General features: G+C 50.0%; 1 protein-coding gene across 1 annotated transcript in view; it reads left to right on the top strand.

Annotated features, from left to right (window-relative positions):
- The first annotated feature begins 1,426 nt into the window (after positions 1–1,426).
- Positions 1,427–23,939, top strand: part of GALNT14 (polypeptide N-acetylgalactosaminyltransferase 14) — a 93,547-nt gene continuing 71,034 nt past the window's right edge. The window contains exon 1 of the mRNA XM_002195012.6: positions 1,427–1,946. Within this exon, the coding sequence (XP_002195048.4) occupies positions 1,818–1,946 (129 nt within the window). The 5' untranslated portion in view covers positions 1,427–1,817. The remainder of the gene's footprint in view (positions 1,947–23,939) is intronic.

Below are 23,939 nucleotides of genomic sequence, written 5' to 3'. Positions count from 1 at the left end.
CACCTAGGCTGCCAGGAAAAAGCATAAGGCAACAGTTTGGGGAGAGAGCAGCACCTGCAGGTCCCAACTAGGTTGGGCAGAGATGTCTCCTGGTGGCAGAGGTGAAGTGTGATGGTCCAGCTACCCTGAAAATGGGACTGAAGAAGGTTAATTGGTATGACAAATGATGCACACCCTGGGAACAGGTTGCATTTTCAGGTTGTGTGGGCTTCCCATGTGACATCAGGGTGGTGGCTCACCAGGGCATGAGAGCTTTCTGCCCTCTTCACACCTGGTTAGTTCTTCTCCTGCTTGGCCATAAAACAAAGTTCAAACTACCTGCCTGCTGGACCTGGATTTCCTCGTTCTGGTAAAGGTGTTTCAAAGTCACACGGCTTTAAAACAAAGAAAGAGAAATGTCCCTTTTTGTGGATGCTAATGAAATTTTTATCTGGGCATCTTTCTGTGAATGTTGGGCCTGAGAGGCATGGATTATGTTAGGGAGAAGGGCTTATTGAGCTCTGGAAATAAATCAGAGGAGGACAGAGGATGAAGATCGCAAATGATAAATTAGCAAGTGACAGAAAACAACTGCAGGAAATAATAAAGCCAGGAGAAGTGTGTGGGAAATGCATAGGAGAGGTTGTTTACAACATGTGCATCGGACTTTCCAGCATTTGACATCTTATCTCTATTTCATTCCATATGTTACTTTATGCATGGATTCCTGTTTTTATGGGGTTTGTTCTGTAGTTTTTGTACTAACATGAATGACTCACATCTGCTCCAATACTTGATTTATTCTCTAATGTCTTCTGCAAAGATTTGCTCAGCTCTTGTAATACTTGTCAGTGGCAAAATCAGAAGAGCAGCTTCAGGCAGGTGAGCAGGGATAGCTGGGTGAGACAGCTTCAGGCAGGTGAGCAGGGATAGCTGGGTGAGACAGCTTTTTTCTGGAGTCCTACTCTGTAGTTGTGTTAGGTGGTTTTTTCCCTCCTCAGCAACGCCTGTAGTTCCCACTTTGGCTGCCCTGTGTGGACAGGCCTGCTGTGCTGGGGCTGTGTATGGGGCCAGCAAGGAATGCCCCACGGGACAGGGATGATGGCTGAGGGCCGTCCTTGCAGGACCGTGGCCCAGCACTAAGCTGTTGCCGGAATACCAACAGCTGATGATTATGATTTTATTTTTTAAGTGTTCTTGACAGCTCTGGAGACACACATCTTCTCTTCCAAATCCAGTAATTAAATTCCACCTACCTGAATTCCCCCTGCTGTTTCAATTGGTTAAATTAATCTTCCCATCATGTCTGAGCCTCCTCTGTGTGTTGTTGAACGGTGGCCTCCTCTCGCCCCGCAGCCGGGCGGGGACAGGGACCGGGACCGACCCGGGCCAAACTCGCAGCGGCGCTGCCCAGCCCCGCGCATCCCTTCGCACGCCGGTGGCCCGGACTCACTCACGGAGGCAGGGCAGAGGGATGGGTGTCCCCGGTTACACACGGACACCTCCGTGTCCCCGTCCCCGGGGCTGCCTCCCCGCCGGCGCGGCTTGGGCAGGGCAGCAGCTGCCCGGGGACCAGCCCGGCTGCCTGTGCGCTGCACCTTTCCCCGGCGAGCGGCTCCGGCTCCAGCCCCCCTCCTCCCGGCGCCTCCTCCTCCCGTTCCTCCTCCCCTCCCCTCCCCTGCAGAGCATGCACAGCCCGGGACTCGCATCGCCGGCTCCGAGGCGGGCGGGCGAGACCGTCCTCCCCGCCAGCCCCGCTCCCGCTGCCCCCCGAGCTGTCCGCGGCTCCCCGCCAGCGCCTCCCGGTGCCCCCGCCGGACTTTTCCCTCCTCCCGAGGATGAGGCGGCCGACGCGGCGGCTGGCGCTGTCTCTGCTGGGGGTGCTGTGGCTCGCCGCCCTCCTCCTCTTCTTCTTCGGGGCGCGGAGGAAGTTGGAGGCGGCGGAGCCCGAGGGACACACGCCGGAGGTAAGGAAGGGGCGGCGGGGCCGCGGCTGCTCCGGCGGGACTTGGGCGCGATGCCGCCGCCGCCGCCCGGGGAAGAAGTTCCTGGCGGTTTTCGGGACCCCCACCCCATCGCGCTCCCCTTCAAGTTTGGTACTGGGGTACTGGACCTGTGCCTTTGCCATGGGGGCGGGGCGGGCACTGGGGTCCTTTCCGTACCTCTCGGCTTGGTTTTCCCCGTCCCCTCCTTCCGCTCGGTCTCGGACAGCGGCAGCCCCAGCCGCACGGCCCCCGCCCCACTTCACCGGGGGCTGCGGCTGTCGGGGGTGCCCCGGCCGGGGGTCCCGCCGCCAACTTGGAGCATCCCAGGCTCCCGGCCCTGGGGAGCGGGGGAACCGGTGCTCCCCAAGGAAACGAAACGCGTGGTTCGTGTCACGGGTGGGGGACCCGCGGCTCCTTTCCCCCGTGGATCACGCCGAGCTCTGCCCTAAAAGAGAAGGGCTCGGTCCTGTCCGGGCTGAAACCGGGGGGAGCAGACTTGGATATCCATAGCGTTTGGCGTCCGCGGGCTGGGCGAGGCTGGTTAAAGCGCGGGGGCTTTGTTGGCTGGCTGTGCTGGCAGGGCAGGGCTGGAGCCCCGGCCGGGCTGGGACGAGGGTGCCCGTGCAATCGCGCCGTTCTGTGTCGGGTGTGAGCCCCGGGAGTGACAGCGCGGCAGAGATGCGAGCGGCATCTCGCTCCGCACAGGGAGTGAATCCGAGTCGTTTCACTGCGAATGAAAAGCAGGGGAGCTGCGAGCAGCTTCGGCTGAACGAGGTCCCGGCTCCTCTCCGCGTCCGTGTCTCCTCCTCCTCGGCTGAGAGCAGCTGGGGCTTAGCTGCGGGTTAACTTTCCAAAGGACGTGCTTAGATGCTGCTTAGTGGTACTGTTGTAAATCTTGAATTAATTAATCCGCGTTGGAGCCCAACTCCTGAAAATACACCGAGATTTGGGTTATTGTGGCAGAGGAAGGGTGTGAGCCCTCACCCCCTTTTTTTGCCCCAGTGACACCCAGCAGTGTTTTGCCCACGATATGTGACAGCTTTACGTGTTCGCCACATCTTTGGAGAGCCTTATATATGTGTCTGTCACCTCAGCAACTGAATTAACGACCTGATTGGAAAAAAAAAAAAAGTCAGAACTCATAAAGCTTACTTTGATTTTTTCATTCTGAGGAATTATTGGTTTTCTGTGTTTTTTTAAAATAAAAATGATTGAGGAGGTTTCTTCAGGCTTTTGTAAATCTTTCAATCCTAGAAGAAGGGAGTGAATCTATGTGACTTCAGGCCCCAAAAAGACATAATTATCTATATGTTTATTTATTTATTTAAGCTGGGAAGGCAATAAATAAGTCAGTGAAAACAGGGTTAGAAGACAAGTGCTTTCTTAACTAGAACTGTGCTTTGGTGTCGGAACTGTATTCATAAAGATTGCAAAAAAAGACCTCTCCTGTTTGACAGGGGCTACTGGGCTACTATAATCTCCTTGAAATGAACTTTGCTTCTCGCTTAGCAGCAGCTGCCACTGAATTGCTGCCATTTTGCAGTCCATTTTGGCCTTCTGCTCCCATTCAAGACCCCCCCCACCTCGGGGTGTAGGTTGCCGATGCTGTTACAGGTTGGTCTTGGCTCCCACAGCAGGTGAAGGGAACTTCTGCCACACAGGATCTGTCCCCAAGTTTTGAAGCTGCCACTACCAATTTGCCATAACTCCAGCAATTTGACTGCTTAAATTGCCTCTCCTTCATTTCTTCTGAATTTTCCATCCAAACAATTGCATCCCCTTGAGATACATAAAGTGCAGATTGTTTTTTATTTTTTAATGCATTGCATTTTTTGGCTTTGGAAACTGCTTTGGAGCAGTATGACTTATAAGCTGCTTGTGAGCATGGGGATGTGGTGTCCCTTCAGTTAACACTTCAGAACGGCTGCAGAGCTGACTGGGGTAACACAGACAGGAATGCTGTGGTCCAGAGGAGCCTGGTGCTGTGTTCTGTTGCCCTGGCCAGTAGGACTGGCTGCTACTGATGAAAAGTTGAGCAGTTAAGGGTTGTCCTCCCAAATTCCTTGGGAAACAAGAGGAGGTGATGGATTGCTAATAGCAGCTCAAACATTGTAAGACAGCTACAGAGGGGAAATGGAGCAAATCCACATAAACTTTCCTGGCAGCATTTTCCAAGCTGTTCCCTCCCCCTTCTCTCCCAGCTGAGTTGTATTTCTGTGGACGTGGGCACACCATGTATCATGCCTTGTGTAGGTTTAACCTTTAGACCTTTCCAGTTAGGCTCCAGTTGGTATTGCTGCCTCCTGCCCATGCCTGTCCCGGGGCTCCTGGCACACACGGATGCTGGTGCCCGAGCTCCCTGCCTGGCTGTGGCACATTGGTGGCTGAGAGCTCCCAGAGCTGCTGCCCTTGGTTCCACGGATGTCCATCAGTCACTGTTATTTTGGTCACTGCACCCTGCTTTACCCCAAATCCTGAGCCAGGTCCAGGCCTCAGCTTCCCAAAGGAAGGCTTGTGATGTTTTTCTTGCAGTCCTATGCTGGGGTGGGCAGGGTCTCCACGGAGCAGGACCTTGGTGTGAGGGGTGTGATGCAGTGCTTGAGTCCTTCCTTTGCCCAAAACATGCTGCTGGCTTGGCATCTCAAGGATCTGGTGAAGGCAAGCATCCAGGGAAGGTCTTGCAGCAGTAGCTGAGCTTTCCTGAGCTGCTCATGCCCAATGAGGTGGGTGCAGCAGTCTGTTGTAATTAACTTGGCTTCACCTTCCCCTATAATTTTTTCCCCTGTATTCCCCTGCAATCCATCGCTATGGATCTCTTTCTGCTGCCTGGTGGCAGGCAGGCAGAGGGCCCCCCCCTTCTTGCCAACCCTTGCTTCCCTCAATCCCTGTCACCTCCTTTCCCTTCTCCTCCTCCTTGCTGCCTGCAGCTGCTGGTGGTACATGCCAGGGCAGCAGCAGCAGGTTGAGGCTGGATTTTAGGGTGTGGGACTCGCTCCTGGCCATGAGGTGTAGCAACCTTGCAGGGCTGGTAGGGTATGCAAGAACAGAACTGGCCGTGTTTAGGACTATGAAGTTGTTCCTGGGAAAACTTTGCCAGTCCCTCTGGTGCTGTTTTTACCGCTGTTGCTTGGGGTTTGGGGGTTGGTTTTTCTCTCTTTTCCAAGGGGCAGATCAAGCCCTCTTAGTGCTGTAACACTTGCCCTTTCGCTGCCCTTTATGGAGTCCTGTGACTTGGCTGGGAAGAGGAGCTGTAGCAGGGTGCCTGCCCTGCCAGGGAGCTTTACCCGGCCAGGTGCCTGCTTAGCAGCCATGGGCTCAGCCGGCAGGAAACCCAGCCTGATGGATGGGGCTGTGAGGACACCGGGGTCATGGATCAGCTGGGACTCGCTGATGCCTCCTTCCTTCCCTGCCTTTTGGCGGAGGGTTTCCAAACGTTTTGCAAGCTTTAATTAGTTCCAGCCTGTCTCTTACTTGTCCCAGCAGTTTTCCAGCTGGATAAACCAGGACCCGGAGAGGCTAATTGAACTTTGTATCCTTCTGTCGCTGGTGGACTCAGGAGGAATTGGAATAATTTTATCATCTTGGAAAATCGGGCTGCCAGTGACCCACCTGAAGTCACTGGGGAGGCAGTGGTGGGGCTTGGCATGTGTTCAGTAATCCTGGGCTCATGGCCCCGTGCTACTGCCTGGCATCTCCCCTGCCTCCCTCTGATCCATCCCACTGCTCTGCTTTGAGGGGGGGACATATAAACTAATAACTTAATTACATTAAGGAATAATGAGGGGAACTGATACGCAGGATTAATTACAAGCAAAATCCCAAATTAATTGTGAGGAGGACTTGTAGCTGGCTCTGCAGCAATGCTTTCCTGGTGTGCTGGCTCCTGTGTCCTGTGCCAGTCTGTGGCTGGGGATGCTTATGAGGGAGGAGGAGATGAGTAGGTGGGTGATAAGCCCTTGGTCAGCTCATTTCCTGCAGCTGTATCAGACCACAGTGGCTGTATGGCAGAGCCCTGCAGCAGGGAGAAGCTTTCAGGAGTCTGGGTTCCCACACTCAGGGTCAGCAGTGTGTGCAGGAGGGGCAGGAAGATAGTTTTTGTTTGGTTTGGGATTTTATTTCCCTTCATTCCTTCCTACATGCTAGCTTGCTCTCTCTGATGAATGGCTGAAGCACAGCTGACAGCCTCTGGAGGGAAAGCAGGTCTGTGACGGGCTTGAGTGCAGGAGAAAAGCTACAGAGGAAAAGTTTCCTTTATTAAAAAAAATGACCTGTTCTGCTTGACTTGTACTAGTGTTTGCAATGCAACATCTCCTTTCTGAGTGTGCTCAAATGCAGCTGGGGGATGGCTCCTGGGAGACGTGGAGAAGCTCAGCAGCCTCACTGCCTGCTCCACTGCTCAGCACCCTGCATGGCCAGACCTCAGTGCAAAGGGACCCTTGCCAGCTTTGTGCTTATGTGCCTTGCACCAGCCTATGCTTCCTTCTGCATCATCGCCATCTAGAAAGGCTCAGCACCTGGAGCTCAGCTGACAGTCTCCAGATATTAAATGCCTGTCAGTTTTATAGCAGCAGAGTCACTTAACAGATTAAAATAACTGTGTATCCTGCAAAAATTCAGATCTTGACAATTAAGGGATTGAAGTGGCAAAGCTGTTGGGAACAAAAAAAAAAGCTCAACAAAACAAAAAGTAAAAAGAAAAAAAGAAGAGGCAGAATGTTTAATATCCAGGAAGCTTGTATTGGCTGGGGACATGGATAGGTCCAGGATGTGAGAGAAGGTGAAATTTATTTCATGCTTTGTTGGTGAAATCCCACTCTGAAATCTCTAGGAGTAAAACCAGGCTTTCTAGGATGTGCAGAGCTTTGCTTGTAAAGGAGCTGTGATGGAATCCAGTCCCTCTCTCTCTTGCTTGTGAGTTTAGTGCTGGATAAAACAGCCATGCCCAAGCAGCCCTCATCTGTGGGATCAGGCAGGAGAGGTCTGGTGAAGCAGGGGTGAGGTGAGGAAGTCACCCCGGTGGCTAAACCAGCTGTGGACAAATGGTGAGCAGCCTGCCCGGTGCACTTTGATTAATTAACCTGCCCGCTGCGCATTACAGCGCTCCCTGGGATACCTGTGGAACAATAACCAGTCAATGAAAACCCTCCTAATTTTTCACTGGTAATTGCAATGAATGAATTTTGCCTCCATTACATTCTGTTGAAGCTCTGTGTTGCAGCTGTGACTGATGGGGGCATAAATATTGATTGAACAAGACCTGTTTGCTTTGCAAAACAGTGAGCATTGGAATGTACAGGTGCCTTTCTTAGCTTGGTGCTTTTAAAAGAAGTATCAGGGAGGGAAGGAAAGGAGGCAGGGATTCTGCTTCTCTTCTGGTAGAAGTATAAATAAATTTCTGTGCAGGTGGTACGTGTTTTGTTGACAAGAACTGTTAAGCACCAGAAGAAGAAAAATACTTTTTATTGTGCTCTGAAAGGATAAAAAGAGTTGGAAGAGTCCTGCTGCTTCACTATGAAGGGGTGTTGGAGATAGTGATGCTCTGAGGGTGGGTTGGGCTCAGGAGTGTCATGGTTTCTCTTGTAAGCTGCTTCTTCTGTCAAGGTCCCTGTAGAGCACCCTGCACATGGAATTGCTGCAGGCTGCAGCGTCCCTCTTCAGCTGGTTGATGTGGTGTGGCATCATCCTTTCCAGCTCAAGCCCTTGGTGCTGGGTTTTTAGGGGTACTCAGCTCAGGCTCACAGCCTGGGACCCTTGGTGACCTTTAGGGGTAGGCTTGACAAAAGTCTTAACTTCTGAGTGGGGAAGTCTGCAAAATCAGCTCTGTGTCTGGATGCCAAGGCTTCGGAGACACAGCGCATATATTGAAGTGTCTTCATGCTTGAGAAAGATGCTGACTACAAGGGAAGATGCCTTGTCCTGTTTATCCTTTCACCACCTCAGATATGCACAGAGTTGGATTGTTTACTCAAAACCTCACTGTTTTCTCCTCGCTCTTCCTTTCCTTGATAAGAAAGTATCATCCTGATTTATTTTGATGGGCTCATGGCCCAGGGCCTGTCTTGGCTGGATTTACAGCTTGCTCTGCTGAGACATCTCTTGTCCCTGGCTCTGCAATGTGACCTCTGCCTCCCCATGGGCAGGGGACTCTGCACATGGGATGGCTGCAAGGTGAGAGCTATAAATGGGAATGCTGTGCCTGGGGAAGGCAGGTCCAGGGAGCCTTTTATGGTACTGTGACTAGAGACTTTTTGTGCATTCTGAAGCTGAGAGGTTGGTTGTATATGTATAGAGACCAGGCAGAGTGTGGAGGGCACACCCTGCTGAGCTGCTATGGCTCCACAGGTGTGAGCTGGGTGAGCTCCAGCATGAGAAGGGTGTTGCCAAGAGATTCAGCCTGGCAAATAAAACTGTCTTGTGATCCCTCATGAATGCAGGTGCAGTGTTATTGTCCCTGGGACAATAGCTGACAAATCCTGGGAAGCTGAATATTGGGGTTTTGTGTGCCCAGTGTTTTTCTTGGGTCCATGGATGTTTGTGTTCTGTATGCACAGCTCACGGGAATGCCACTTTGGTACCTCTGGGTGTGTTCCTCTCTCCTGTACAGTCTTTTTGCCAGTGGGAAAAACGAGCTTGGAAGAAGTTGTGGAAATGCAAAAGCAATGTACTCCGCCTGGGAGAGTCTCATCTGTGAGGGCAGGCCGGCATTTGGTGCAATAAAACCAATTAAGGGGAATGTATCTGCAGAGAAAGCAGAAGTAGGATCTGTTTAAGGAAGACGTTTGCGTGAAGGAGTAATTACGTGCAGCCTAACGACAAAGGGTGCAGTGGATTGACTATTAATTGGAGTAGCAGGAACGGGAGATTGCTGGCAGTAGCTGTGTGTTTCTTGCTGGCTTCCTCCTGTTTAAAGAAGGAAGGGGTGAGGAGCAGATGATGGGGGGGAGTTTGCTCTCAATCCACTTTCCCGTGCAATGAAAAAGCCATTTCTCCCTCTTTCTCTCACAGCAAAATGTTCAGATTTTGCCAGCGACGCTTAGTGCAGTTGCTTCCTAAGCTGCAATTAAATTGATTTCCCACCCTCTTTACCCTTTTTGGTTCCAGAATCTCAGCAGGAATCAGTGTTACAGGAAGAGTAAGCCAAGGAGGAGATCTTGAGCCCCATCTTCTGCTCATCTAAATCAGTATTGCTCCACTTTTCATATGTATTTCCAGAGGAGCTGAAAAAGTTAGGCTGCCTAGGTATAGGTTTTCCCATATAGCTGCTGCTGAGGTGGGGAGGGCAGCTCTAGGTCAGGCTGGGTCAGTCTATAGGGTACCTGGAATGCCTCCTGCTGTGGGATGGGCATGGGGTGACCTGGGAGTGGCTGAGGCTCTGGGTGCCAGTGGCATGGAGTTGCTGGGAGGAGCAAGGAGGAGGATTTCTTGTCCTTAACATGTGCCTTTGGTGAAAATGATCAGTGGTGAGAGGTTCAGCAGGAGTTCACCCATTTGTTCATGGAGGCAGCATAGTTGTACTAATAGTTTGCCTCAGTCCCGCTGTTTGGAAACCCCTTAAGCACCTTGGTTAACCCTTCCTGCAGCCTGAGGGAGTGAGAGGTGTGGTGGTCCTTTGTGGGTCGCTGGAGAGGTGTTTGACTAAGGGACGATGTGCCAGTGTCACTTCTCCACGGGGGGACAAGGTGGATGCTGTACTGTCCCCAGACAGCAGGTGTGCAGATGGGTGGTGGCACTGGGACGGTGTGGCAGGGCTTGTGTCCCCTGCCAAACCCTGCCTTGCCACACAGAAGCAGAAATTAGTGATGATTTACTGCAAAGCAGCTTGAGCTTCAGCTTTGTGGAGGAGCAAGTGAGCTAATGATTGCATCTCATCTCAGAAAGTACTGCGGGAAGTGCAGTGCCAGGAGAGAATTGATTCAGAAGCAAAACAGGTTCATTTTCAGATCACGCTGAAAGAAAAGGGAAAGACAGATTCTCCTTTATTTTTTCCCTTTTTTTTTTTCTTTTCTAACTTTGGTTTTTTCCCCTCAGTCTCAAGTGAGACTGAAGGTCTTAGCCTTTCCCTCTTTGGTCTTCTTGTGGAAACATCAGCAATAAACCTGATTGGAAAGTGATACAAGGAGAACAGGGTTCATGCGGTGCAAAAACAAATGAGCTATGAAATCACCCTCTATTCTCCAAACATTATTCATGGAGCCAGGAAAATTGAGACGGATGATTCTTTTTCGTTTGAAGCCACTGAAGGAGTAAGTCCAAAGGATGTGATTTGGCCCATGCCAGGAGAGAAAGGCTGCTTTGTCCTGGCTTTCCAAATAGCTTTGCCTGCATTTAGACACACACCATTTCCTCCTCAAGGACCACCGTCGGCATCTGCCAGTTACAGCCACACCTCATAACCCATTATGGAGACACGCAGCTCACAAATAAGACACAAATATGTTCAGTGGTGCAGGCCTTGGTTGCAGCCCCCCCGGGCTGGATGGAGTTCATGCACATCTTTTCTTGCCTGTGCGTAGAATTTTTAGTTGCTTGTTGTTAGGTGAGGTGGAGAAAAGTTGAGAGGGAGGAGTTACAGGTGTGAGCTGACTCACTTTCAATGGCTGGCTTAGTTCTTCTTACAAAACTGGGATTTTAAAAGAATATATTTTTATTTAAATGAAGCTTTTTCATCTGGGTCTAGTAATCCGCTTTACCTGGTTGGTTGATTCAGGATAATTCAGGGTGGAATAATATCCTCTGATATCCTTTGCGATCTGCCTTGCGGGATGTTTGGGATGCAGCCCATTGCACTTTGACCTCGCCTCGATGAAATGCAGAACTCAGGGTCTTGGTTAGGGAAGGCACATGCTTTCTCCAGTGAGTTGGGCTGTGAGAAGACGCTGGGAGCTGCTGGAGCTGGTGTGTGGGAGCCAAGCTGGGAAGGAGACTTGTATAGATAGCATTGTCCTGCCTTCAACAGGAATGGAGCTGGATGGAGTAAGAGCAGGGAGGAGTCGCGGCATGCATAATGCCCGTTGCATTTTCCTGGTGCCATAATACAGTGTAATTTGGAGAGAGGCAGACTCAAACATGCATTACCCAGCCATCTGCTGCTGCCGCTGGGATCCAAATGGATGAATATACACATAGTGCTCGGAGTTAAACCATGTACAATGTGTAGGCTGCATATGGTTTGCTCTTGGTGGTACAGCAAAAATGTTTTCTGAAGACAAACCTCCTGTCCTGCCCTCCCATCCTGCAGGAAGGTTTCTGGTTTAAGTCCCTTTGGAGAAAAAAGAACCAACCCATGTGCACCCCTTGGGGATGTGCCCTCAGCCCAACAGTGTGCTGGCAGCCGTGTCTGCTGGCCATGGCATGAGAGGAGCTGATTTTGGGGTGGAGACCCCTTACAGAGGTGATGTGTGAAGGGTTTGGTCAGAGCACTAGAAACAGTGAGAAAGTGAAATACCTGAAAATTGAAATTAGATTTGCAAGTGGTGAGAAAGGGAGTTGAATGATGAGAAAAGTGTTATGTTGCCTGGTGACATGGCCTGTGTTGTGTTACTGAACCTGGGTGTGGATGTGTCTCCTCAGCAGGGTCTTCCTGGATGCACCTGTGCACTCAGGAAGCACACATAAAATATAAACACAATCTGCCTTGCAAGATGAGAGTGAGCTCCAGCAGGCATCTGAATCGTCATTCAGACGATGTTCTGAACGACAGGAAGGTCGTTCAGATGTTGTTCTTCACCTGAGGCACCGTGGGATTCAGCAAGGTGAGGACACTTTTCCTCCTGAAGGCAATGTCAGCAAAGGAAAGGCAGTTTCAATTTGGCCTTTGCAGGCAGAAGCTCTGCTCGCATGTGGGGAACAGCAGGAAATCGTGTTGGTGCTTTAGGGCACCAGCTGCTGGGATGTGGAGGGCAATCAGCCTTCCCCAACAGGCACAAGGGGTGTTCTGGGAAATGGGATTTTCTTGCTTTTGGTGCCTTGCTGCATCCTCGGGACTGCAGCTCCTGCTGCCATCATTGTGGTCAAATCCTGACTCTGTCAATGAAAGAGAAGTTTCATTCACAGAAGTGAAGCACATCTCTGCTGTGTAACCAAACCTTTGCACATTTTCTGTTTACCCAGAGCATTGTGCTGGGACAACAGCGGTAGCACTGGGGCAGAGCTGGTGCAGCAGCAGGTACAGGCCCAGCACGGGGATTTGCCCATGTGATAGCTGGAAATTAACTCATTAAATAAAGTAATTTGCACCTTTTAATCTCAGTGATTCCTGTGTGTGGGCACCTGTATTTAGTAGAAGAGCTTATTCTGCTTCAATTAATTTTATATCAATATGAACTGAATAATTAAAGGTGTGAATGAAAGGCCAGGTAGCTAATTCCCTTCCCTCTGGCGCACAGACTGCACTGAGATAACCTGGGAGAGGAAGCTCCTGACAATGCATGTGTTAGTCCAGCCAAAAGAGCCAAACAGTCCTGAGTTTCTATATGTAAATATCAACTAATTTTTAATGCTGATCTCCTCGTATTGATCTTGGTTTCTGCACTGGCACCAGCTGTGTGTGTGTGGCTTTGGGCAACCCAGCATTTCTCTGTCTGAATGCAGGCTTGGGTCTCAGGATGTTCTCCCCATCTTCAGGCAGAAACAGCAGCCATTACTGCATCTGAGAGATAAAGCAGATAAATTTGCACTTTTTTTCCTGGTTTCCAGAAGCTGTGTTTCAAGTCTGTAGTCCAGGAGTGGCTGTGTTTCAGAGGTGTTTCATTACAGTAGGATGCCATTGATAACTGGTTATTTTTGCCTGAAAATCACAGGGAACTTTTCAGAATTGTATTAATCCAAGGAAAGAGGAAAAACTTTCAAAGCGTAAAAGCTGGGGACATTTCTTCTTTGAGAGCAAACTAATGCTTGACCTAAAAAGTATGATATATCTGAAGTCCTGCAGCGCAGCTAAACTCATGCCATGTTCAGGATTTTTTCTCCTCCCCCAGTAATCCTTTCCCAGTGCATCACACAGGTACAGGAGATTAACTTGCTCAAGCTCTTAACATTTGCTCCACATTACAGGGAACCCAAACTCGACAAGAGGAAGACACCCAGTTCATCCCAGTGTGTGCTTAAGGGCTTTTGCCGTGTGGGATTTGGCGTGGAGAGAACATATGGGGAAGGTAGCGTTTCTGTAAGCAGGGCTGATTTCAGTCCTGTAAAGGACCACAGGGAAGTTTGATAACCCAGCAGCATGGTTCAGTGCCTTCCCTTGTGCTGCCTGGCTGTGTTCTTGCAAGGAGCCACAGTGTGATTACAAGGGCTGTTAAATGCCCTTAATATTCACACTGTTGGAGGAAGCATTACTCCTGCCGGCTCTGCTGTCTGCTGCTGTTTGCAGTAGCATCTCATTGATGATTAAATCACCAATGCCACAGTGAGTAGTGTGTGAAGCCCCTCCAGCCAGGAGATGCAAAGGCAGAGTTAAATTCCTCCTGTTTGTCTACTTTTTTTTTTTTCTTTCTCTTAACAACATTTTTTTAAGCAAACAAAGCACAGCAGAACATTTTGGAGCCATAAAACACGATGGGAAATGAGCCCCTTGAAGAGAAGTTAAGAGAACAGGGCACAGGCACTATGAGGAGAAGGAGCTGGAGGGCTCAGGGCAGCCCATGCTTGATGCAGCCGTGCTTGCATGCTTCTTCTCCTTGTCCTCTTTTCAGGCATAGACAGGAGAAGCAGCAAACTGAGTAATATGTATTTGTGTGCTGAGCAATACATATTTTTGTGTATACACTGGTATGTACTTGGTGGTGCAGGGGGAGTGGCAGGGGGTGCTACAGTTGTAGTGGTGGGGGGGGCGCTTTTGGAACTGAAGCTAAGGGCTGTTTTTTGTGAGAGAGCCCTGTTGTATCCTAACTTCTTCTGGGTGGAAAGCTGCTCCCATTTGTGTTGGGTTTGGAGAGTGTTTGTACCCTATCGTGCCTGAGCCACTGCCACAGCTCCCATGTTTCCTTGTCTGGCACTGGGATGCAGCTATTTCTCCAACAAAGCCTTGTCCCTCATGTGCAGCCTCAGCTCCCTCAGACAATCTTCAGCTTGCCAGGTATTTTAGGGAAAAGAGCCAAAAACAGATTCTTGGCACCCTGTTCCATTTGTTGGTCTGCCCTGCATCCCTCTCTGTCCCCCAGGGCTGTGTTTGCACTTCCTTGTGTGCCTTCCTGCTCAGCCGCAGGTATCACAAGCAGGTGGCTTGTCTTGGAGGGCTCCCCACACTTCCTATTTGTCCCAAAATGTGCAGTGTCCATCCAGCCATAAAGACTTGAATTTTGCTTATGGGGCCAGAGCCTAGAAACTTCAGGGGCTGTTTGGGAGAGAAGTACCGAGCCGAGCATCTTCAGCTGCAGGGATATGCTGGGACTTCCCCAAGGCTGGCTCCTGGCAGCACTGCAGCAGCCCCCCGTTCCTGCACAGGTATTGCTGGGGAGGAGGCTGGCACCTCCACAAATGACTTGTTTCCATGGCCTGCCCTGCTGGGGCGTGGGTGAGGAGCCCTGACAGGGTGGCCATTAGCGGGGCTGTCGGGCAGTCGCTCCCGTCGGTTTGAGTTAGGGAGAGCAGGTGCCGGGGACGCCTGGCTGGGCACCGGCATGAGCTGCGCTCAGGCCTCGCTGAGCCTCCATTGATTTCTGAGCTTGTCGTGCTGTTCATTAGGAGAGGAGAGCAAACGAGGTGCTTAGCACAAGTACTTCAAGTTGATCCTGATGGAATAGGTTTCTCCGCTGCCTGGAGAAATTCTTGCCCAAGTCTCCTGCTCATAGAGTCTTCAGCCTCAAAGCTCCTGTCTTCCAGGAGTGTCTGGCAGGATCTGCCCTGGCACTGCCCTGTCCTTGCAGACTTGCTGTACTGGGAGGGAGTGCAGAAAGTTGTGCTGCTGGTGAGATGATTTTGTTCCCTGTCCCTCGCTCCTGTCCTTCCAGGTTCCCACAGCTGGGTCTCTGTTGCATGCTGGGCTTGCTGTGTGTCTTGTTCATGCTGGAGCTGCATTGATCGAAGCACTAAATCAGCTGGCTGCTGCTGTGGATATAAATGATGGCTGTAGTGAACCAAGGGGAAGAAGAGGAAAAAAAAAAAAAGGAGGGGCAAACAGAAGGAAAAATTGGGAAGAAAACAGCATACTCAACAATGGATGGGATATGAGATGAAATATTTGCCTCGGCCAAGGCCCCTCAGCAGAGCAGCATGGTCCTAGCAACGGCTGGAGGTGCTGCAAGGGGACCTGCTGGGGGAGGAAGAGGGGGTTTCTGTGCATGCAGAGCTGTGCTGGCACCCCACCTTCCCCCTGCACTTGCTGGCAGCAGCTAATGGATGGTGGAGATAAGGATGGAAGCCGGTATCTGCCGCGTGGGCTGCACCACAGGGCTGGATAGAGGGCACCAAATGGAGCTAAATCATAGGCCAATTTATAGTCTTGCTGGCTACAGCTATAGGGAAGGTTTTAGATACTATTGTTTGAATGTCTCTGCAGCTCTTAAGGTTGCAACCCCTTCATTTGCTTTCTGCCTTAGCTGGGTTTCATTTTTTTTGAGTTTTAAAGCGCTTTCCTGCTGGTGAAAGGCTGAAAGCCCCCAAGGCTTAAGCCTTCTACTGATTTCAGTAGTTTCTAGGTCTTTGAGCTGGCTGTACTCTGTCTCTGAGCCCTGGCCTGTGCTTCGGGGATGTAGACGGAGGTTTGGAGCTGAGTCAGTGGCATCTCCACCTGCGGGTTGTTAGCCAGCTGCACAGAGCCTGGTGGCTCCCCATGGACCACAAACCAGATGTTGTGTGGCAGTGATTTAAAGTCTCTGTCATTTAGAGACAAATCAGTGATAATGAGTCTCTTTTTATAGAGAGGGACTTTGAGGCACGGGAAGATTTAATGGCAGACGCTCTGTAAAATTAGCTACTTAGCTAACTTTAGCAAAATCTTGGCCAAATTAACTAAAAATGAGCTAAATTCAGCTAAAATCATTGGAGAATTGTCAGTCTGGATGGAGGAAAAGCAGAAATTGAAGGGGAAAGTGAGGCATTAGTAGCACTGATGCAGTTGTAACACGAGTTGGTAGTTCAGGAACGTGCCCCTGCCTTGGGTATGCTGCTGAGTTTTGGGTGTCTCATTGGGATGGGTCCTGGGTTGGAAGAAATGAAAGTGGGTGATGGGAAGTTATTTGCAGGGAGATAAGTGTAACTGCATTGTGGACCTCACTGCTGCCAGGCTTTTGTAGCTTGAAGCACTTGATGGCTGGCAGCAGGACCATTTGATACCTTCATGGTCACCCTCAGCCACAGCTTTTGTAAGAGAAGGAAAAAGAGATGGGGGGAAAAAAGTGTCTCGTGACTCAGGATGGTATCTTGAGGGCAGAAAAATGGGGGAAAGCATCACTCCTAAGGGCGTTGTGTGTAGCTGTCAGTGCAGAGGGGTCTGCACCTTCCTGCTCTGTGTTGGAGGCAAGGTGCCTGGTTGGATGGGTCAGGAATGATTCATTTTCTGAAGAGGGGTATGGAGAAAAAACAGGGCTATTGTAGTCTTGTGCCCTTGGAAGTGAAATACAAGGAAGGAGGGCTGAAGAAAAGCTTCTGAAGTGGCTGAAGGAGGAGGTGAAAGAGGGTAAGATGAAACCCAATTCTGTGAGCCTGGCTGTTGGCCAGGAGGATGTGGTGAACTTCTGCTGTGTGCCTCGGGATCTGTCATGACCAGGAGCACTTAGGAGCTATTTTTTCTCCAGCAGAGCTACATCCTTCAGCAGATGTTAAGTTGACAGAAACAAGATGGATTGTTGCAGAAGTACAAAGGACTTGGATGTACGTTTTTCCCTCTATCCCAATTTATGTTTGAGATAGTTGTAAGCCCCATGGAAAATTATCCCTGGTAGAGGATCTACCAGGGTGATGCGCTAGTGGCTTTCTGGCTTTTGGATTTCCCCAGAGACAATTCCAGTGGACTAACCAAGGGTGTCAGTGTTACTGGCCAGCAGTGGTGGAGCCAGTCCATGGGGTCCCCATCTCCTCCTCCATTATCTAGAAAGCTTATGGATCAGGAGGGACTGGAGTTGTGGTCATGCTGGAGCTGGCTCTTATCTGCCCAGCTTTTTTCAGCCCTTAGAGCAGGCAAAGTCATTTCAGCTGAGTAATTTTTTCTGAATGGTGCAGAGTCAGGAGGGCACGTGCCAGGTGAAGCCGTGTGGAAGCATCCCTGCCTGCAGCAGTGGGGCTGGGGGCCACAAAGAGGGACCTAAGGCAAACCCCAGAGCCTGCACTCCTAGGGGCAGCGAGAAGGGAATGCAGAGCTGTGCCGAGTCATGCAGGGGTCTGCTCAGCATTCCCAATTGGCTTCTGGGACAGGAATTACTCTGAGGTGTTCAGGAAAGTGGTCTTGGGAGAAATATGTAGAGGGAGAAATACAAATAATCTCTTAGTTTGCAGTCTGTTCTGATAAACTGATGTGTTCAGAAGTGACAAACAGGTCGTGCAATTTTTGTGCTTCCTCCAGAAAAAAACAACCCCTAAATCCCAAAACCCACACCCTGCCATTTAATGTTGTGGGTAGGGCAAGGAAGAAATACATCTCTCTGTTTCATTCACATTGCTGGAAACACTCCCCTGACAGCAGTCCCTGTGCTGGCTGGACAGACCCTGGCAGAGGGTTTGGCAGTGCTGGCAGTGTTCTGCTTGTGGGTGAATGTGACACACGGTTTCACTTCAATAGCACCTGTGCTGGGCAGGGTGGGCTTTTGTCACATCCTAACCTTGATCTTAGTTTTCCTCTTGCAGCTCCAGTGTGCCCAGCAGGAATGTGGGGCAGCTGGGACAGCTCTCACAAGCCAATGTAGTTTTTTTGGGTTGGTGGGTAATAATGAGCTGTCATGGGAAATAGCAATTTCTTTTAAAGCAATCTTCTTTATGAAAGTCCCCTTGAATTTAATGAAGACTTAGAAAGTTGTTCCTGCAGTTTTTACGCTGGCATATAGATATCCATAAAAGAGCCCTCCTGTAAATGGAACAGAAAGGAAACCATTCATTTTAGCGTCTGTGCATTTATGGATTGATTTTTACAGAATCCTATTAGTTTCACTGCCAGTAAATGGCATGAGGACTCTATTTCAAACCAGACAATGTCAAAATATAGAGGTGGGCATTAAATATCATCCCACCTGTTGCTGTTCAGCTATGCTGCTTGTGTCTGAGCAGAATGTAATGGCACAGACCAGGAATGCCAAGTCGATCTCTTCCAGCTCTTTGCTTTGTAAAATCATTAGAAGCCACAATAACGTAAGAGGCTGGCATTACACTGGTTCAACAGCCCATTAAATAGATCCAATCATTTTTGTGCAATGCTTTCTTAAAAGCAAAGGAATACTCTCCAGTAGCTGTTTGTGGTGCTGCTTTTGAGAAAAGAATGATTTATGATGCTCCTCTTAAATAAACAAGTTAGATACAATGAAAAAGACCCCCAACCCCATAAACCACAGACTACTACTCTTCCCCAAAATGCAAACAATTTCTAGATTTTTTTTTTCCTCCCTCTCTGTCAGGTAGAGGACAGAACATTCTCTCCCAGCCCAGAGGGCTGCTGACAGCCTGGCTCTACCTGCCCATTTTACACTTTTCCTCTACGTGTTGTTTGAGCTGCTGACAGCCAGATGGTTTCATAAACAGCCACCTCTCTGGGCCAAGGGTAGCTCACCTTCCAGCATCATTACCCAGCTCTCAGATTATTACAAATGAAAACATGCTATTAGTGTAATTTTCCTTTCCCCCCTCCCTGTTTAAGCTCTCGGCTTTGTGCATCCCACTTGATATTTGGCATTGTGATTTTGTTGGTGGGTGGTTTTACTCTTTAATTTCAGTTCTAGCTGTGTTTGGTTTGCAAAACGTGGGGACTTTGCAATTAAAATCAAAAGTGAGCTGCGCACATTGAAGCAAGGCAGGAAAAGCAAGAGGCTGACACTTTGAGTGTGGCACAGCAAGTGGGAGACATTGCTTAGCCACAGCCATGCCAGTCTCCTGCTTGGCCAGAGCAAATCTGGGATGCCTTACTGGACTGGTTGGAAAAGGCAAAGTAATGTGGAAGTCATACATGTCTGTATCCATATGTGTATTTTCCTATATATAGGTTTTCTGTAGCTGAGATGGAAGAGGTTGTTGCCAAGATCAGTGGTGTAGCCTCAGATGCCATGTGCTATTTAGGGAGTTGATGCTGCTGGTTCTCAGCCATCTGATCACAGGCACAAAAAATGTGCTTTGGAGTTGTTTCTCCTGTTTTACCTTTGTGGGCTGACCAGGTCAGCCCTGCTCTGGTGCTGCTGTTGCAATAGAGACTAGGAGGATGTCACTTCAGAAAGAGAAAATGACCTTTCTCAGGGTCAGAAAAAAAAGAGAAGGATGTTAATAAAAGAGAGCCTGACCCTGAGCTTATCGTCTTCCTAGCTGTTAGGCTGCTGCTCGCATCCTTTGTCCACTGTGTCTTGCAGGCTGTGTAAGTAGAGATGTCCAGGATGGACACTGGTTCCCCAAATCCCCGCTGTCCCCCTGCCCACGGCAGGCAGCTGCCAGCACAGCCTTGCCAGGAGTGTTTTCCTGCCTCAGTGTTGGGGAGTGGCTTCTAGGGTTGGAAGAACATGTGGCTCCTTCCTCCCTGGGCAGTCTTGGGCTTCCCCAGCGGAGTGAGCACAGAGCTCAGCTGCTCTGCCTGGGGGCTGGTGAGGCTTGTGGTGAGCCAGCTCAGCTCTGAGCTCCCAAAAGTGCTGCAGATGCTTTGAGCTTGCCCTTTTTGACGTGTGTAATTTCTGAGTGCAGCAGATGCTGGAAGCTGTGTTTGGTGTGAGTTTGTGCCAGGGCACCTTTAAATTGCAGGGCTGAGTTCCTGGCAATAATAGGATTTGGCTGTAACATCTGTAGCCTAAATTTCATCCTGTCCCAAGGCTTCTGAGACTAGCTGGAGCCGGATTTTTGAAATTAAATTAATTTTTTTCTTCTAAGCTTGAATTGGACTGTACCCAAAAAGCTGCCACGTACACCTGCAGCTCTGGGATAGCCCAGCAAATGGGCTAACAGCTTATAGCATATTCCCAGTGGGTTTACATCCCATGGAGAATTTCAGGGTCTCTGTGGGCCAAGCAGGACATGGAGAAAGGATGGGGAGGCCTGGGTGAGGCTGTGCTGTGCTCTGGAGGTATGGAGCAGGACACCCTGCACTCAGGTCACTGCTCAGTGCTTCCCAGTGAGAGGCCTGGGAATGTGGCCTAGAAGCATGGCAAAAGCTTACTTTGCCACTTACTTTACCCACTCTGATGGTGAAAAGCAGCTCCCTGGGTAAGGCTGTAATGAAAGTTTTGCTCAAAGCAGGGCTAAAATCCCATTTCTTTTGCCCTTTAAATTATTTAATTTATTTTCTATATTTAACATGCTTATTCTTCATGAGTCAACTGAATTTTCATGGGTATTTTTTTTCCTCAAATATTTATCTGTGTTGGCAGAGGGAACATTTTAAAATGAGCTTCTCAGAACTTGCCCTAGATGCCCTAGTGTTTCTTCTGGCTGCTTCTGCTACGGAGTGGTTACTTGCTCCACATTTCCCACGTTTTTCCTGCTGCTTCCAGTGCAGATAAAATGTTAAAACACAACGAAGAATTTTAATTTTATTCCTCATCTTCACCACTTGGGAAATAAAAGGCTGGTGGGCTTAGCCTGGTGCTGGCAGCTGAGCCCTGCTCCAGTAGTGCTGGCTGCCCATTCCGTTTTGGCATCGCTGAAGCTGGGCAGGAGTGAGGGATAAGCCACAGTGAGCCTGCTGGAGCTCAGCTGTGACATGTGAAATAGCAGAGCCCCTGCCAAATGCCCTGTGGAGGGGAAAACCATCTTTTCCTGGTGTACTAGGATGCTGGTGCCTTTTAGCAGCCTGGATTCGTATTTTAGAATAAGGAGGCTTTTGCTGTTTTTCTTTTTGTAGTCCTGTTTAAGTAGGGAGGCAGAGTACAGGACTGTTGAACAGCCTTTCTTGGGTAACTTGTGAGGACAAGCAGGGTGCTGCCATGGGAATTGACAGCAATCCTGCCTGATTTTGCTCCCTGCCATCTTGGAGAGGTGGAAATGGTGCAGAGGGGGGACACAAGGGGATGGCTTCTCTGCAAGAAGTAGCCTTAGGCTGCTCAGTCTGGGATGGAGGGTGCGGGTTTGTGTTGCAGATCTGGAAAGTAATTAATGGCAGACAAATGGTGGATAGGAAATAGCTCCCATCTCTTCCTGGACAAAATCTGGGATTGTCAAAGAAAGCTGGCAGGGGCAGGTTCACTGTGCTGGAACACAAGCTGCTTGTGGAGCCCCATACAACAGCATTTTCTGGGTGCTGAAAGCCTGGCTGGGTTCAGCAGTTACTGGACAAAATGCATGGGGAAAAAGGTCCAGATGGGTGTTAAATGAGATCTTATTTTTCCCCTGCTCCTCTGAACACACCTTCCTCAGCTCAGCAGTTTTAGAGCTGGGTGGTCCAGCTGGATCCAGCTGAGCCCCCTGCCAGTGCAGGCAGCCGGGCAGATGTTTCTGTGCCTATCTAGGACAGGGAGGAGGCTGCATCCCTGCTGGGGCTGCTGTGCATCCTGCTCAGGAGCTTAAAGCAGTGCTTCCCAGGGCCAGAGCACAGCACAGACCATTAGTCTTGCTGAGTACAGCTATGATTGTGCTTAGCACTGCCTTCCTATCTCTCCTGGCTGAACTGTAGAGCACTTTGCAATGATTAATTCAGCATGAAACTCTTAAGTGAGCATTATTGCCCTGTGTTAAAGCAGACATAAAGGTCTCTGGCAGACCAGGAGCAGAAACTCTTTGCTATACAGATGTTCACCAACCTGGCAGTCTGTAGCCACCAATACGTCCCACTGGCCTTCTTTTGTCTCAGCACATTTTTAGGTCCGTTTTGTTGCCCTTGAGATGTTGTTCCTTTTGCTGCAAAAAAGGGGGATGAATTCAGATGCTGAGCTGTACCTAGCAGTTCGGGATTAAACTCTCTTTGCCTGCATAGATGAAAAGTCTTGGCTTGTGTAACTGGTTATTTCTGGTGCATCTCTCCAGGCGTCTGCCTTGATGTGGGCAGCAGCAGCAGCAGCATATGCTGCCGGCTGCGGAGGGACCGGTGCTGTCACCATCTGTGTGCAGGCTGGCTGGGGCAGTGGCAGGCATTGCTGCTGGGGCTCTGTGTCCCTGCCTTTCCCAGGGCCGTGCATGAGCCAGGGCCAGGTCATCTAGCTCAGTGCCTGTGGTGCTGTGTCCAGAGCTCTTCACATCTTGTGAGAGTTTTTTCTTCTTCGGGGTCTAGCAAGGGTATAAAGATTATGAGAACTCTCAGCTGGAGCTTGTGCTCTGAAGGTGCCTTTACAACAGTAAATCAAATATAAAAGCAGTCAAGTGGGTTTTTTTTACAGCCATCAGGACCAGTGCTGGTTGAGGTGCCTTATACACAGCTGATAGGACCTCTCCACTGGCTGATGTGTTTTCAGGAAAGATCATGGAGTAGCATGTCTGCTGCTTGGCACATCTTCTCTCTCCACATGGTTTCTGCTCTTCCCCGAGGTAGTGTGGCTTTTGCTTTCTCCAGCATGCCTCTCAAAGCCTGAGTGTACCCCCAGGCATCTTCACCCTTACATTTGAAGACACACTGTGACTGGTGCCAAGGGTTGGGGTAGTGAGGGGAGATAGAGACAGGCCTGGCCTGGAAGAGAAGAGCTACTGGAGTGTGCAGGAGAGGATAAGGATGGAAAAAGATCTATGAGAAGAAACAAATCCAGTTGATGATTTGTTGATAAGAGAAGCAGCATGACCAATTTGGGCCTTGCCTTGTGCTTTCAGGACCATCCAGACAGCAGAAGGTTGTGTTTTGTCTCTGGTTACACAGGCCCAGCAGGGGTGGTGTGAGACACTTCCCTCCAGTGGCATGAGCCCCCTTTGCAGTTTCTAGTCCCCTGGTTTCCACCAGGAAGCCCAACTGGAGACATGGTTCCCTCAGCAAGGAGATGTAGCTGTGGCCCAATAGGCACTGTATCCAAAACTGCAGGCAGAGAAACTGCATTAGCCAGGTCTCAGCCATATCCCTCCTTTCCTTGCCTGCCTGGCCAGAGTTTGCCAGCATCTTATTTCTCTCTGGCTGGAAAGACTGGCTCCTTGTTTCCTTGCAGCTACTGCCAGCAGCAAGCACGACCTCATTTGTATTATCCTGTGTCTGATCCTTAATGCAGCTCTGCAGGCAAGGGGAGTGTGTTGCTGCTGGAGCAAGAGGGATCAAAGGCATGTGGGTTGGGATGTAGCCCAGGTGGGTGATGGGGCTGCCTAAATGTGGGTCCAGCCTCTGCTCTCCACTATTTGTGTCACATGTGGGACTTCCCTCCCTTCCCACAGCTTTCTGAGAGCTGGGAGATTTGCCTTCAGCAGATAGTGCACAGCTGCTGGTGGAGCTGATGTGTCCACCCAGCATGAGATGCTCCCCGTGGAAGCGAGTGTGGGGTTGTTCCAGAGCTGACTCTTTGGGTTTGGAGGTCCTGGAGGTGTTGCCTATCAACTTGTTTCTGGTAGCTGGGTGGACAAGCCCTGTGTGGTGACACCTCTGTGCTGCCTAGGCCAGTAAGTGGAACACCCACCCAGCTGTGCTGCAAGGAGCTGTACTGTGCCCACGACCATTGCCACTGTCTCAGCCTGTTGCTGCCAAAGCATCAAGACCCAAGAGATTTAGGGCAGCTTATTTCTGCCTGGATTTGAGCTTTGCTGCTGGCTTGTATTGGGATTGCTCTGCTTGCCCAAATGCATCTTGTGACAAAATGTCATCTACAGGACTGCCCTGGTGTCTGCATGAAAGGGGATGAGGTTTGGAGGTTTGAGACACTGAGATATCTGGCAGGGCTTGCTGCTTCCACAGTGTGTGGAATTGTGGAGCTTAATGGGTGCATGCCATGAGCTGTACTGCCTGGGTGGAGGAAATCT

This window comes from Taeniopygia guttata, chromosome 3, assembly GCF_048771995.1.
Source record: "Taeniopygia guttata chromosome 3, bTaeGut7.mat, whole genome shotgun sequence".
Taxonomy (NCBI): Eukaryota; Metazoa; Chordata; class Aves; order Passeriformes; family Estrildidae; genus Taeniopygia; species Taeniopygia guttata.
Note: the sequence above shows the minus strand (reverse complement) of the source record. Positions and strands in the feature narration are given on the sequence as shown.